Raw genomic sequence first — 14134 nt, 5'->3', positions numbered from 1 at the left:
ATTCAGCCAGGGATCTTACACACGTGCAGTTGACTGGATTATTTGAGCCTTCTAAGCATTTAAGGCAACATTTATCAACCTAACATATGAAGAAACATGGTCACCTAGTGGAACGTTGTCTTGCAGACATGTTTTTAATAGCTATTGGTTATTCAGGTTGGAGACAACAAACATGACATTAGCGGTTTTCGTATCTGTTTTAGGATTGTTAAAAGCTGAATGAAATGAAATGAAATGAAAATGAAAAATTACGATTCTGCGCACTTGTGTGGCTCAAAGGTTTTAGTAATCGAAACCAGCTCATACCTTCAGTTACAAATACATTTCTTGGAGGACATGAGCTCTGGGATTCAAACCCAAGAACATTTTTAAACTAAAGAAAAACATAAAATAACAAAAGTAACAAATTTAGTTTCGAAGGAAGCCTTTTATTTTTTCTTCACATAGGTTTGTCTATCCGTGGCTTTTTTCCTTATTACACAGCTGTTAGATACCTGACTTCAATTCCACCTATCAGACATTTTCATCAGTCAGTGTTAATGATGCTGGGTCACAGAACCATTTTTAACTTGTGTGAACTAATCTTTTTTTGTATTTCTAAGATGGCTGCATTGTAACACTCCCTTAAATTACATTTTAAAACTGATGAGTCTTCAAGTTTATGATAAAGCAACTTTGTGCTTGAAGATTTTTTAAATGAATTTATGTCCTTAGGAACAAAGAAACATTTACATCCTGCTCCTCCCCACCCAGTCTCATCCTTCATTAGTAGATGCCCAACTTGTCCCAGAAGTCACATATGCGGTTCCTGGTTCCCACTTGTGCATGTGAACCCACAGTTAGGTTCATGACCAGCCAGCCACTAGTGTCAGAATAGCGCGGCCAAGCGGGCAGGACCTGCTCTTGGCAGAAAGTCGTCTGCTGGACTCGCGTGGAGGGGTCACTGGTGTGGGCAAATGAGCCCCAGTAGCACAGCATCTGACTGGACAAGACCTTCTCTGGCTGCAACAGGGTAAAGTTGGCCACAGACGCCGAATCAAAGAGGAAGGGCAGCTCCGCGCCATGACAGGCACGGTGGTAGCAGAAAGTCAGACCTGACCAAACGCGGTGGTCTGACACCACGTGGTCGAACACGTACATCCACACCTTGCTGCCCAGTGCTGTGCCGGCACGCGCAGACCTCCTGGATGGACACAGGAAGACATAATCTGTGATGATCTGAAAAGAAGAAAAAATAGTCAAACAAATTGTTTTATTTTATTCTGTCAATAGCTATTGGAGCAGACATTTTTAGACCCCACAGGGTGAATCCCACCAATCTGGTTTTCCCTTTAAAGCAAGGGATAAAGTGGCTTCCAAAACGCATTCGTGCGCTCAACATGGCAACCATGTGAACCCTGTGTTGTGCGGAGCATCAAACATTACCACTATGTTTCGTCCGGATGCAGTTTGACTTACAGCAATGGGACAGTATCAAATAATCTTGGCAGAAGCTTTGAATCAGCACAACAACAGCAAAAAGAAAAACACATCACGTTTTTCCACAATTACCCGCATAACACCACTGTGACATTGCCATTTTTGGTTTTGACAAATGTCTTGACAGCTATTGGAAGGACTCACATCAATCTGGGAACTATATGAACTTAGGTTTCCATCTACATTTTACACATCCATCAGCCTCAGTCGTACAATGTGCTTAGTGGTAATTAGCGAAAGAAGAATGGATCACACTGATAAAAACTAAAACTCAGATGGGAACAGCAAACATCATGTTAACATTGCCATCGCGAGTAGGTCAGCATGGTGATGTAAGTTGATAATACGCAGTCAGGAACCTTAATTTGGGCTTCGTATGCCCATGTTGTTTTATTACCTGTGTGCCTCATAGACGGATGTGAGTCACAGCACACAAACAGTAATCATGGCTTTATGTAAGATGTTCTTTTCCTTCCACAGACAGTTCAGTTCTTCTTGCTGTAACGTCACACACTCTTTGCAGTTTCAAAACAGGCAAAGGCTTCTATTCATAAAAGTTGTTTTTTTCCCCCTTTTTATGTAAGTGTATTAGTGCTTTTGTGTTAATCTTATTATACATTTTGTCTTTTGTTATGCATTCTCGCATTAATCTCTGTCCTTTCTTAATTCTATAATTTAAAAGTACATATACAGTTCTGGGACCTTTTCTGATGGTTTACATTACAGTGTTGCATGTTCATGTTATGAATGAAACCTAGATACTACACTATATAAATAAGCCGCCGTGCAAAATGAAGAATAGTTCGGTGTCGTTGAAGGTTTATGCTTCACAGTGTCTCCTTTACTTCCAGAAGTGGTTTTTAGAAATAAAAACTCATAAATCTAATTAGTGTAACAGCTACACAGAAAAGGCCTGAGGGCAGAGCACCAAAAAAAAAACCAAACATTGTTCCCTCTTAGCTAAAAGGAAGCAAAAGAAAATGAAGGTAGGCTGTCTTATTTTGCTTGTTACCTGGAAACCGGCATGTCTTTTTCAGCGGCACACAACCTGCACCCACACAGTCGCACATCTGACACCAGACAACAAACAGGCTGACTGTAGGAAGCTGAGAGACATACACACAAATACACCTCCCCATCTTATTAAAGCAGGTTTCTCCTCTGAGTTTGTCCCTCCACTATATGTTTCTCCATAACTACCTTCATGCTGCATCTTTATTTCTCTTTATTTACTTTGGTAAAACCTCAGACAAAGCGAGAGAGTTTGATTTCTACAGAAACACATTTTAGTGGCTCGGTGGTAGAGCATTGGGTTGGGATGCGTAAAGGCAGTAGGTTCGAATCCCACCCCACCAGGTGTGGCCCCACCCAGCAACGAGGGGCCACCTTGGTGCTTGGTCCAAAGCCTGGACAAAAATGGGAGGGTGGCAGCAGGAAGGGCATCCATCGTAAAAACACACGCCAAATCAACATGCAGAACATGTTCCGCTGTGGCGACCCCTTCAGGGACAAGCCTCGATCTTTTGACATTTTAGTCATACAGTTATGATCAGAACTTCAATATTCATCATGGCTATGAATATGAAGCATGAAATATGAAGATTTGCGGTTTTAATACATTCCCTGACCAATTAGCTGAATGTGCATTGTTATTATGCTAGTTGTAGGGTAAGTTGGCCTTCTCTTTACACTGAGATGACCTGTATTTATGTCATAATGCACTAAATTTAGGTGAAAGGTCTGGACTGGAGACCTTTCACCGTTTAGGACTTGGTCTCTTTTATTACTGAGCCATGCCTTCCCTAAAGTTTATGCCCTAGTTCCCCATGCTGTGTGCATTAATGCTTGTTGGCTTTTGAACGGTGACAAAGGACATTTTTGCATGTTTGCAATGAAATGACACATTGTACCAGTTCATGGAAAATATTAGCTCTTTTTGAATTTGATGGCAGCAACCCATCTTAAAAAAGCTGGAACAGGGGCAACAAAATGCTGAAAAAGTAATTTGCCAAAAATCAAAAACAAATGGAGAAGCATTTGACAACTAATTAGGTTAATTGGAAACATGTCGGGGGCATGACTGGGTATGAAAGGAGCATTTAAGAGAGGCAGAGCCTCTGGAATGTAAAGATGGGCAGAGGTTCAGCAATCTGTGACAAACTGCATCTAAATATTTTGTGGAACAATTTCAGAAAAATGTTCCTCAACATAAAATTGTGAAGACTTTGAAGATCCCACCATCTATAGTATATAATATCATTTTCACCCAAGGCGAAAACTGGATGAGCATGATCTTCAGGCCCTCAGTTGGCTGTGCAGTCGACAAATGTTGCGTTAAAGCTGTATCGTGCAAAGAAGAAGCCATATATGAACACGATGTAGAAACGCCGCCGTGTTCTCTGGGCCAAAGGTCATTTAAAATGGTCTGAGGCAGAATGGAAAACTGTTCTGTGGTCAGATGAATTCTTTTTGGAAACTATGGATGCCGTGTCCTGCAGACTGTTCAAAAGCCTGCATTTCTGATGGTAGTGGTGATGCAACAGTGCCTATGGTGTGGGCAGCTTACACATGTGGAAAGGCTCCATCAGTGCTAACAAAGTTTTCAGAGCAACATATGCTCCCACCCAGACAGCATCTCTTTCAGCGAAGGCCTTGCATATTTCCGCAAGGCAATGCTAAACCACATACTGCATCCATCACAACAGCATGGCTTCGCAGGAGAAGAGTCCGGGTGCTGAACTGGCCTGTCTGCAGTCCAGACCTTTCACCAATAGAAAACATTTGGCGCCTCATAAAACAAAAAAATGTGACAACAAAAGCCCAGGACTGTTGAAGAGCTAGAATCCTGCATCCAAGAATAGGATGTTCCTTTCCTAAAACTCCATCCACTTGTCTCTTCACTTCCCAGACATTTACAGACAGTTGTTAAAAGAGTGGGGATGCTACACGATCAGCATTGCCCTATTCCAAATGATTTGAGATGTGTTTCTGCCATCAAATTCAAAATGTTTTTCGTTAAATTATAAAATGTCTGTTCCAACATCTGATATGTTGTTTATGTTCTACGGGGAATAAAAGATGGGTTTATGACATTTGCAAACTGCTGCATTCTGTATTTATTGACATTTTACACATTGTCCCAAGTTGATTAGGATTAGGGTTGTAATTTAAACTTGAATTTGTGGATGCAGCGACAAACTGTGTTCACTGAATACAGTTTTCAGAGGCATTTCTCAGCCTATGCAGTGATTTACACTACTGTTGTCTCATTTTAATGCAATCAAACTCAGCATTATTCTGTGCATACAGAGACTCCCCCAGATTTCCCAGATTCACTTTTAATTCAAAGTTTAAGCATAGAATAAGATTTTTATTTCTACAATTCTAAAAGACTCAGCTTCTCTCTGATGCTCTTTTTAAACCCAATTATTAGAATTACACATCTTTTTCATATTAATAATTGCTTTCTCCCAAATGTTAGTTACATTTTACAAATTTTAAACATTTAGTCTAGTCTAATGCAGCAGGCCAAAAAAAAAAATCCAATCTTAAGTCATTGTAAAAAAAATTGGTTTAAACTCTAAAGACATTACAATGGTAATTTTAATATTCAGTCCTCTGTCCTGGTTATCGGTTATTCCTGAGCTGATCTCTCCTGTCACTGTCGATGTTCAGTGGAGACTTGTCCCTTCTTAGTCAGAGGTTCCATCTCAAACACACAAAGTCCCTGACTCTAAGTGGCCTACAAGCTTTAACCATACAAATGATGTCTTGGAGCCAGATTAAGATAAAGTGGAATTGTAGCCCCCTCTGTAGGCAAAGCGTCCGCATATCCAGACCGCCAAGTTCTTCCTTAATCATCCAGAAATAGATTTGTTTTTAACTAATGAATCACGGCAGCAAACAGGAACAATTGTTTTCACTCCCCCTATCAGGCTTGTTAGATGTGGAGAGGCTGGAGAGACGCTGGACACAGCTGGGCCCCGGTTACACGGCAAGCTCCAGCTGAGTGGGACATTGATCCATGCATGGCCACCCAAGTCGCACAGCCACTGAATGGGTGGTTATTGAGTGTTTCATTCATTTGCAGGTTCCAGTGTAAATGCTGCCAACGTTTAACCTTTTATTCACACTCGCTACTTCATTATTTGCACATCCAGACAATGACAATTTATTCTGTAGAGACATTTTTAGTTCCTTATAAATTACTGGCTGAATACAAGCCATCTGAAAACTGGGTGACAGCTACCAGATAACTAATATTGAGGAGACAAAAGCCACATAAATGAGGAAGAATATTAATTATGTGCAATTTGCCTGAGTCTGATTAAAAGCAGCTTGCTGCAGTAAAACTGTCTTCTATGAACTGTACTTTGCATATTGGCTTTAAAGTTAGAGCTTCCTGTCAGAGGAAATCCATGCTCTTAGGTGAATTTTTAATAATTAACCTTTTAGAAAACCTTTCTAGGGATGAATAGTTGGGATATTTGGTACCAGGTTTGCTGTCAGGAGTTTAACAAGTAAGGAATCCACAAAAAGAAAAGTGCAGTCGAAGTTTCTACTACAACGCTGTTTTTAAAAATGCCCAAACCTCCTTTTATTTCTCAGAAATACAGCACTAAGATTCTACAGCTGTGTGGCCATTCTCTGACCCTGGTCCTCTGGAGAAGTGCCCTTCACAAAGAGATGCTGCAGTTGTGACTTCACCATGTCCCTCTTGCCCCGCGAACTGTGACTGAATACTAAATATGTCCAGAAGTGTCACCTCCTGATCCTGTGCAGCTCGCTGACGCTGACACTTTGCTCTTCGCATTTAAAAGCCTGAGAGAAAACTGCTGGAGGTTTTCTGACTCCCCTGTGTTAATATGCACCAGTCCACCTCCTCATTCTCACAGTAAGTCTACAGCCTGTGACTTTGAGGCAAATGCTAACAGCTGCATGCTTACATGAATAATGAAGATGATCTTAGTCTAAAGCGATGTGAAGGTCTGTAATTTCAGGTACGGAGAGACAAAGTAAAACCAGGAAATATTGTTCCATAAGATAAACAGATTTACTATTCTTTAAAGGGATATTAGTGCTTTAAAATATTAGTTTTGGTGAGTCCATGAACTATGAGCTGAGGGGAAACAGACGAGTGGACACTGTGCAAGGAGTATGTCAGTGAGAATCACTCACAGAAAGGTGAAAAATCACTTAACTAGTACTTGTTATATAACACTATTGTGTTTTATCCATGGGAGCTGTTGTGTGTGTGTGTGTGTGTGTGTGTGTGTGTTTGCACACAGATTAATTGAAATCAGATAAATTCATAAAAGGTTCAGGGATGAATCTCATTCATTAAGGACCAGACTTGACAACAATTGCTCCTATACCAAAAAATGAAAAGAATCCATGAATTGGATTTAAACTCGTCCTCACCTGAGCCAGCATGTCCCTGAGGTCAGCGGCCCTGTACAGAGGCAGGTACTGGTGCAGGATCTGCAGAGAGTGCTGTTTAAAGATGGCTGTAATGTACACGGTGGATTCAAGAACTGAGACGGGTTTATTAAAGAAACCAAAGACAAACATCACCCCCTCCTCTGAGGTTGTACCTGCAGGACAGAAAGCAGAGCCTCAGTACAAACAAACAAGGAAAGGAGACGCCTACGTTGCCCGTAGGCTTCCTGTTACTCATTCACACAAGCTTTATTTCAACCTGCTCTTTTCCAGCGTTGTTCCTTATTATGACTGGAGGCAGTGTTACACCAACAAGTAATTAGGCTCCAGCTCTCCACCTTGATTTTCTAGGCTGCTAAGTTTACAACAGAACAGCGATTTGCGCAGAGTATTTTACAGTTGACACCGCTTTCACAGTTGTTATGATCCTGGCAATTTCTACATCAAAATGTGTTTTAATGAGAACCAAAGGGAATCCAGGAGGAGATAAACAGCCGAGAGACGGGCAACACGGGCGAGAGGTGACTCTTGAACGTTAATGGTAATTTAATAAACTACCCTACTTAACTTTCTAACATAACTTTTGTAAGAACTAAAAATATATTACAAAACGCATCTTAAAACGAAAAGGTGCAGTCAAAGGCTGCTTCTGCCGAAGACTCACTGAAGACCACTGGCGGCATCGCAGAAATATTTGCTTCGAAATCTTTTTGAGCAACACGCCAACATCTAACCAATCAGTCAAGTTCACTTGATCAAATTATCATCTATTGGAAAAAAAACTAAATTCAACTAAAAACCAGCTGAAGGGCTGAGCAGAGGATGTAGCAGTGTGGCAAAGCACAGCAGAGCAGGGAGTGGGAGGTTCGAACTGATATTGAGTCTCAACACTATGGGGCCCGGTGTTTCAGTGGTAGAGCATTGGGTTGAGATGTAGAAGGCCGTGGGTTCAAATCCTACCAACCACCAAGAGCCACCTCAGCGCCGGTACCAAATTGAAATGGGAGAGTTGTGGCAAAAAAAAACAACAAAAAAACTCAGCCCAAAATCAATGTGTGGAACAGGTTTTGTGGGACAAAGCCGTTGATTGTTGAGTCTCAACACTAACTTGAGTAAAATACCTTTAAATCAATAGTGCAACATGGCTAAAAAACAAACTAACTCCAATCAGTGTAAAAGTCACTGTAGGTGCATTCGATCGGAAAGACACATGGAAAAAGCAATGAACATTAAATGAGAAAAAAACCCAAGGGTTACTCATAACATAACATTCAGCACCATTAAATTAATAACCTAAAATTTTGAGCCTATGTTGATGTCAGAAAACCTAAAGTAAATGAAACTGAAGATGTATGTTGTACAGTCATTCTGAGGCAAACAGTCATGTTAATGATGAATGTATAGAAACTTCCCACCATCATTGTGTGTAAAGTATAATGTGTCCCTCGAAAATCAATTGGAGTTGAAATATCAAGCAGTAGAGAACGAAAATGCTCACTGAATAAAGAATAGTCACATCATCTAATGCACTGCTGTTCATCTCTGTCTTACCCAGCAGCACCGGCTTCTCTTTCTGCCAGTGGCCTCTCTGGAAGGCAGATACACTCTGTTCTTTTATTAACTCCCCATCAATGTATGGACCCCATGTCTCAAAGATCTCCAGGAACCTGAAGGGGTTCACCATCTTAGAACCTGAGATCGAAAAGACACGTTTTCCATAATGAGCCTGAACATTTGAGATGCAACGAAAAAGAACGACATCAAGTAAATATTAAATCTGCTTTTCATAAGATCTTTGTCTTAAGGCTTTTGATAAGCCACCAGTGCTGAAATCTCTTGTCACTTCTCTCTCTCTTGCGGATTTTTGAGTGTGGAAGTGAGTTCAGACAAGCAGAAAACAGCAGCTGATCACAGAATCACCGAGTCAGTGATACTGATCAATAACCCTGTCAAGCCTGCACACATACCACATTCACTTTGTGCTGCCAGGCAGTAAAATCCCTCTAATTGCCCCTTTAGAGGCTCATTGCTCCTCGATTTTTTTTATGATTTTGTTTTCCAATATGCCACAGAGCTCATGATGAAAAAAAAAAAAAAATTGTTTTCACCATCTTTTGCAGATAAACACATAATACCCTGCCCTATTATGTAAGTGTGTGGGCAGCCCTGAGAGTTGCTCTCAATTCGGTGAGCGTAGGCTGGAGTTTGTGGTGTCCTACTTGTTTTCATCTGGGCGGCCAGCACGGCCTGTGGAGTGAGAGACAGCAGGCAGACGATGTCGCTCACGGAGCAGTTGGTGTGTTTTGCAAAGTCTCGCGCCAGCTTCAGGGCCTCGTGTCTAGTAAAGAGATGCAGAGAAATAAAATGAAAGGTCTTAACTGTGTCGAGGAGACACAGGAAGAAGTGAGAAGACAAGATCAGAAGAGAGATGATGACTTTTGGTTTTTAATTTGAGGAAAAACATCAATAACAATTTATTATTCTTCAGCTGCCGGTTCCTCACCTGGTCTTCAGAGGGATGGAGAAGGGGAGACTCTGCAGGACGGCCTGTTTAAACAGAGGCCTACTGCTTTCCATCATCAGGTGAAGACTCACCGACTGAGCACCTGCACTCTCTCCAAATATTGTCACCTGACGACACAACACAACACAAAACAGCGGCTATGCTGGGCAACTTCACAACACAGAAGTGCTGGGGACAGACTGTGTTTCAAATATTCTTTCCCCCTTATGCATGTGGTCGGCCAGTCATTCTGCAGTCCAGACAGCAACCTTAATAACGTCAATGAGTAGTAATCAAAAATCAACAGTACTACACTGTAAATTACTTAACTGTACTTAAAAAAAAAAAATCAAAGTATCTACTATTTGAAATAATCTATAAAAACACTTTATAATACTTAAAATACACTTTAGGTGTACTTGTACCTCGGTGTGGATTACTCAGAGTTGCTTCATCTCAAGTTGAATACACTTTGTAGTGTGGTCCAAGCACCACACTATTTAAGTTGGAACAACTAATGTGACATTTCCTGCAACGTTGCATGTCTGAGTTGTCATTTGAACAAGCAATTGAATTTAGTAATGGCTACTTGTGTAACTTTAGTATTGCAAAAACTTGTTACACATGACTTTCCAATTTGGTCTTCAGCAAAACTTTAAAATCACAGGTATGTGGAGATTGTATATGCTCCACATGCGTGGGTGGGTTTCTTTCAGGTGTTCTGGTTTCCACCCACCATCTGAGGATCCCTCACAGGAGAAGTGGTAGGCTATAGATAATAGAAGGGTGGAAATCTACAATTATGATTTCACTTTGTTATTGTGGGTTATTGGGTACAAACTGGTGGGAAAAGAAGCTCAGCTCAGAAACACTGCGAACATTTGCCCTGGGTAAAAACAAAGACATCAGAATAGACAGTATCTCTCAGTTTCATATATGAAATTATTTGCAAAGGTGAACCATGTGGTGTGTGTGTGTGTGTGTGTGTGTGTGTGTGTGTGTGTGTGTGTGTGTGTGTGTGTGTGTGTGTGTGTGTGTGTGTGTGTGTGTGTGTGTGTGTGTGTGTGTGTGCTTTGCCTGCATGCTTGCCTTGTTGGGATCCCCCCCAAACACAGCGATGTTCTGCTGGACCCACAGAAGAGCTGACTGCTGGTCCAAAATGCCATAATTCCCCGCAGGAGGTGTGCGAGGGTCTTTGCCCGACACGAGGAACCCAAATGCACCTTAAATCATGCATCAGTTCACATGATCAGCGGCACATAATTGACTCCACAAGACCATCAATTACTGTTCACATATATCAGGGTCCCTGTTTTCTGTCTTGCAGGAAAGCAGAGTAATTACCAACAGGCTCAACCATTGAAATGCAGGCTCAGACAAAGGGATAAAGACAAGTGATAAATGCCTTGCACAAGAAGAAGTCAACATCCTTTTCTCTGCTGGGTGAAATACAATCCAACTTTCTCACCTAGTCGATACTCCATGTTCACGACCACAGTACGAGTGAAGTTACTGATGAAACGTCCGTCATACAGCGGCTTGGAGGCAGAGCCAGCAATAAAATCCCCACCGTGAATCCACACCATTACAGGCAATGGGCTTCGCAGAGGGGAACTGAAGTCCACAATCAGGGGAACAAAGATGTTGAGGTAGAGACAGTCCTCACTGACCTTTTTGGGACATTAGGCAAAACAGGTAATTCAGTTTTTAGTTCAGTATTTAGCCATAACGAGGCTGAATATTCCTCCCTTAAAATCTGCATTTACAGCTTTTCTACATCAAAATACTCCGAGCTTTAAGTGGCTGGATCATCACATTAAAAGCTTGTTTCTAATTCTGACATTTTGCAGCAGAAAACCAGTCTTCACCCAAATTTAGTAAAAATAATTGTAGGAATTAGAACTTGTCACTTTTCACATTATTCCAAAATGGCTGCCACTGCTGGTTTTGTAGTCATGCCATTTAAACAGCATTAGCATTTGTAGTGGATCATAAAATTTCATTTCTGAAACCAGTTACAGAACAAAAAGTGTGCAAATTCTTCTAAATGTTGGATTAAAATTATTGTTTAGCCATAGTAGTTTAGATTTGTAGTTATATTTCTATTGTTTCCTTTTATTTTTTTCTATGTGTGTGACGACAGTTGCTTCTGAAAACACTGTGGCCATGTTCTCTGTTTTCGACTATTAGAACGATCTTTGCAGCCTGCGGTTAAGTTATTTAATCGCAGCCTTATGCACAATTACAGGTTTATCTGATCTTATCTTATTTCACCAGGAATGTTATTTCTGGAAACATAGTAAAAAAGCATTTGCTTTTCTTTCTTTCCTTTCCTCAGCCGACTTTTTGGTAAATCTTTGACTCATGACCTGCTGTTATTGCCCTCGTTACACCATGCAGAGACAGGATCTGATGTCAAATACACAATGAGGAGAAACAGAGAAACCTTATTTTTGTTCACCGATTACTTCTTAAAATAAAGTGAAAATATCGCAACACATAAAATAAGTTCCTTACTATCCGAGGACACTCCTCAGTGATTGGTCCCCTGCAGGCCTGCATGCATGCAGCTCTGGGGAAGGAGGCATCATAAACCCCCGACCAAGGAGTCACAGGCCTGGGGGGCTTCCACCGGTTAGGCCCAACAGGCGGGTCTGCATATGGTATCCCATAGAACACATAGGCTTTGTCCACTGTAGTCCCCTTGATCCGTCCACCTTTGGTTAACACCACAGGTCCACGAGTCCCATTTGTATCCTGACTGACTGCTTTCTCCTTGCTTTGCTCTGTGATTGAGAGAACATCTGGGTGCCCTGGCTCCCTCAGGGAGTTTATCTCAAAGTTTTGGTTGATGATGAACGGCTCGTCTCTCGTTGGCAGCCCGGGGATGATACTCCTCAGAAAGCTGACAAGAGCGATGCCATCATTATTTTTCATGTCCTCTCCAGAGGCCGGCACTACACTTAGTGCGCACAGCAACAGCAAACAGAGACAGCTCTCCATATTCTGCCAGAATCCTTCCAAAGACTTTTCTTAGATCATGATGTGACTTATGTCCCAGCCAAAGTAAAAAAGTTCCAACCCCCAGAAGCCTGCTGCATAAAACTCTACTTGTGACTCTAATTTGGCTTGTTGCTTGTTAAGATTGGTCAGACAAAAGCTGCTCTGTCTGCTGATTGCTGTCTAGCAGACCCTAAGCAGCTGGACATGGACACTGTTATACAGGACCACTAATGGAGGACAAGTCGTCTTTCCTTTGCTTAATGTAATCACAGTCACACACAGAAGGTAAATGAGGAGAACTCATGCTGCAGGCTTCATAAAGAAATAGGTACAGTACGTCCTTTGTGTAATTTATAATAGCAAATGTGAAGCTGCATCCCCAGTTCCAGGAGCAACTCCATTTTGCTGGTCTCCTGGGTGGACAACAGTCCTGCTGCCGTCATCATCCGTCACACTGTGGACCCTCTACCACTCTGAACTGGGCTCCTATAACAGACTCAGCACAGACACTACCACCCAAAACCAGTACCGCTTCACAGCTTTAGACTCATGCAGCCCCTATGTGGCCTGTGTGGAGATTGCAGGCACTCAGTCCTTCATCTGCCTCTCTGCCTTAACTGCTATGAACTGGAGGTTGGGTGCTAGTCTTGAATTTTAAAAACATCAAGTGAGTCAGTTTTTAGAATTTTAGAATGAGTAAAGGCTTCGAGATCATACTGCTCATCTCTACTGCGACTGCAGGATAAACAAAAGCTGTTCAGCATCACATTTACTATAAATTTGGCCAATTTAACCCTTTACTTGTTACAGGGAGTTTTTTTTTTTTTTTTGGTCTTTGACAGGAATGTTTGTAAAGTCTACAATAACTTTTCAATAAAAACAATTAATTCCAACAATCCCTGTGTATTCTGCTTTTGCGAAATCAGGCATCTAAGAGCAGCCATGTTGTGGTGCATTATGGGAAGTGTAGTATCTGGTGAGCTTGTCAATTCAAGACATTTGACGTCTGCAGCATCGGTTTGGAGCGGACCATCCTGCTGGACAGGTGGCTAATGCATAAAAATAAAATAATTTATTAGTTCATTCAATGTTTGAGTGATAGGTAACTGGGAAATTAACGAGTAGCTGACGGACCATAGCGCGCAGCTGTCACTTATTAGAAGTCACTTGCAGCCTGGTGTGAAACAACACAGCATGTTTTCCTTTGCTGGATTTACAAAGAAAATGTAAGAAAAAAAACCCCTATTTACGGTCACTTTTACTAATTTTTTATTGTAATTTTTTTTTTATTAAACATTTGCAGGAACTCATTTCCCTTCATCTTTTTCTTACTGGTGCCTCGCACCGTATCCTTTGGTGAGTATAACACATTGGACCCGACGTGTTGCTGAGAAAAACGTGGAGAGATTCCCATCGATTTTCTTTCAGGACGCTGCTACGATGTGTCCTTATCTATATGTTGGATGAGTGAGGATGGTGCTCTGGAAAGGTAAACGCGTTTTTGATGCGTCTGGTCTAAAGGGCTTTTACACATTGTCTACTAAAGTGCGTGTGCATAACTTTTAAATGAAGATCAACCAAAACTTAAAGTCTAACTCTATTTTCCATTTCCCGTTTAAAGTCACATAAAAATAAATGTGTTAGAACTGGACCCATGATTAAACACATTTTCTAAAGTTTATATTTGGGCTGTTTTTGGTGCTATTAATC

General features: G+C 41.3%; 1 protein-coding gene across 2 annotated transcripts; it reads right to left on the bottom strand.

Moving 5' to 3' along the window:
* Positions 1 to 130: 130 nt before the first annotated feature.
* On the bottom strand, positions 131 to 12653 carry LOC137106956 (cAMP-regulated D2 protein). Of its 2 annotated transcripts, XM_067491048.1 has the most exons (8): positions 11939 to 12623; positions 10890 to 11091; positions 10511 to 10644; positions 9422 to 9549; positions 9138 to 9256; positions 8470 to 8610; positions 6901 to 7073; positions 132 to 1218 (listed from the first exon to the last, which is right to left on the bottom strand). In XM_067491048.1, exons 1-8 carry the CDS (start codon positions 12422 to 12424, stop codon positions 766 to 768), a joined length of 1836 nt encoding a protein of 611 aa, XP_067347149.1. In that variant the 5' UTR covers positions 12425 to 12623; the 3' UTR covers positions 132 to 765. The 2 variants fall into 2 exon arrangements, with proteins under 2 accessions (XP_067347150.1, XP_067347149.1); XM_067491049.1 differs by lacking the exon at positions 8470 to 8610 and having other exon boundaries at positions 131 to 1218; positions 11939 to 12653.
* Positions 12654 to 14134: the final 1481 nt, after the last annotated feature.

The sequence above is a fragment of the Channa argus genome, chromosome 21 (assembly GCF_033026475.1).
Source record: "Channa argus isolate prfri chromosome 21, Channa argus male v1.0, whole genome shotgun sequence".
NCBI lineage: Eukaryota > Metazoa > Chordata > Actinopteri > Anabantiformes > Channidae > Channa > Channa argus.
Note: the sequence above shows the minus strand (reverse complement) of the source record. Positions and strands in the feature narration are given on the sequence as shown.

Bases quoted from the DNA above. Each gene is read 5' to 3' on its own strand.
- LOC137106956 (XM_067491048.1), bottom strand. From the start codon at position 12,424: ATGGAGAGCTGTCTCTGTTTGCTGTTGCTGTGCGCACTAAGTGTAGTG. The intron at 9,550-10,510 runs GCAAGCATGCAG...TTGTGTCGTCAG, and splicing joins TTGGGGGGGATCCCAACAAG to GTGACAATATTTGGAGAGAG. The intron at 9,257-9,421 runs GTGAGGAACCGG...TCTCTTTACTAG, and splicing joins TCCATCCCTCTGAAGACCAG to ACACGAGGCCCTGAAGCTGG.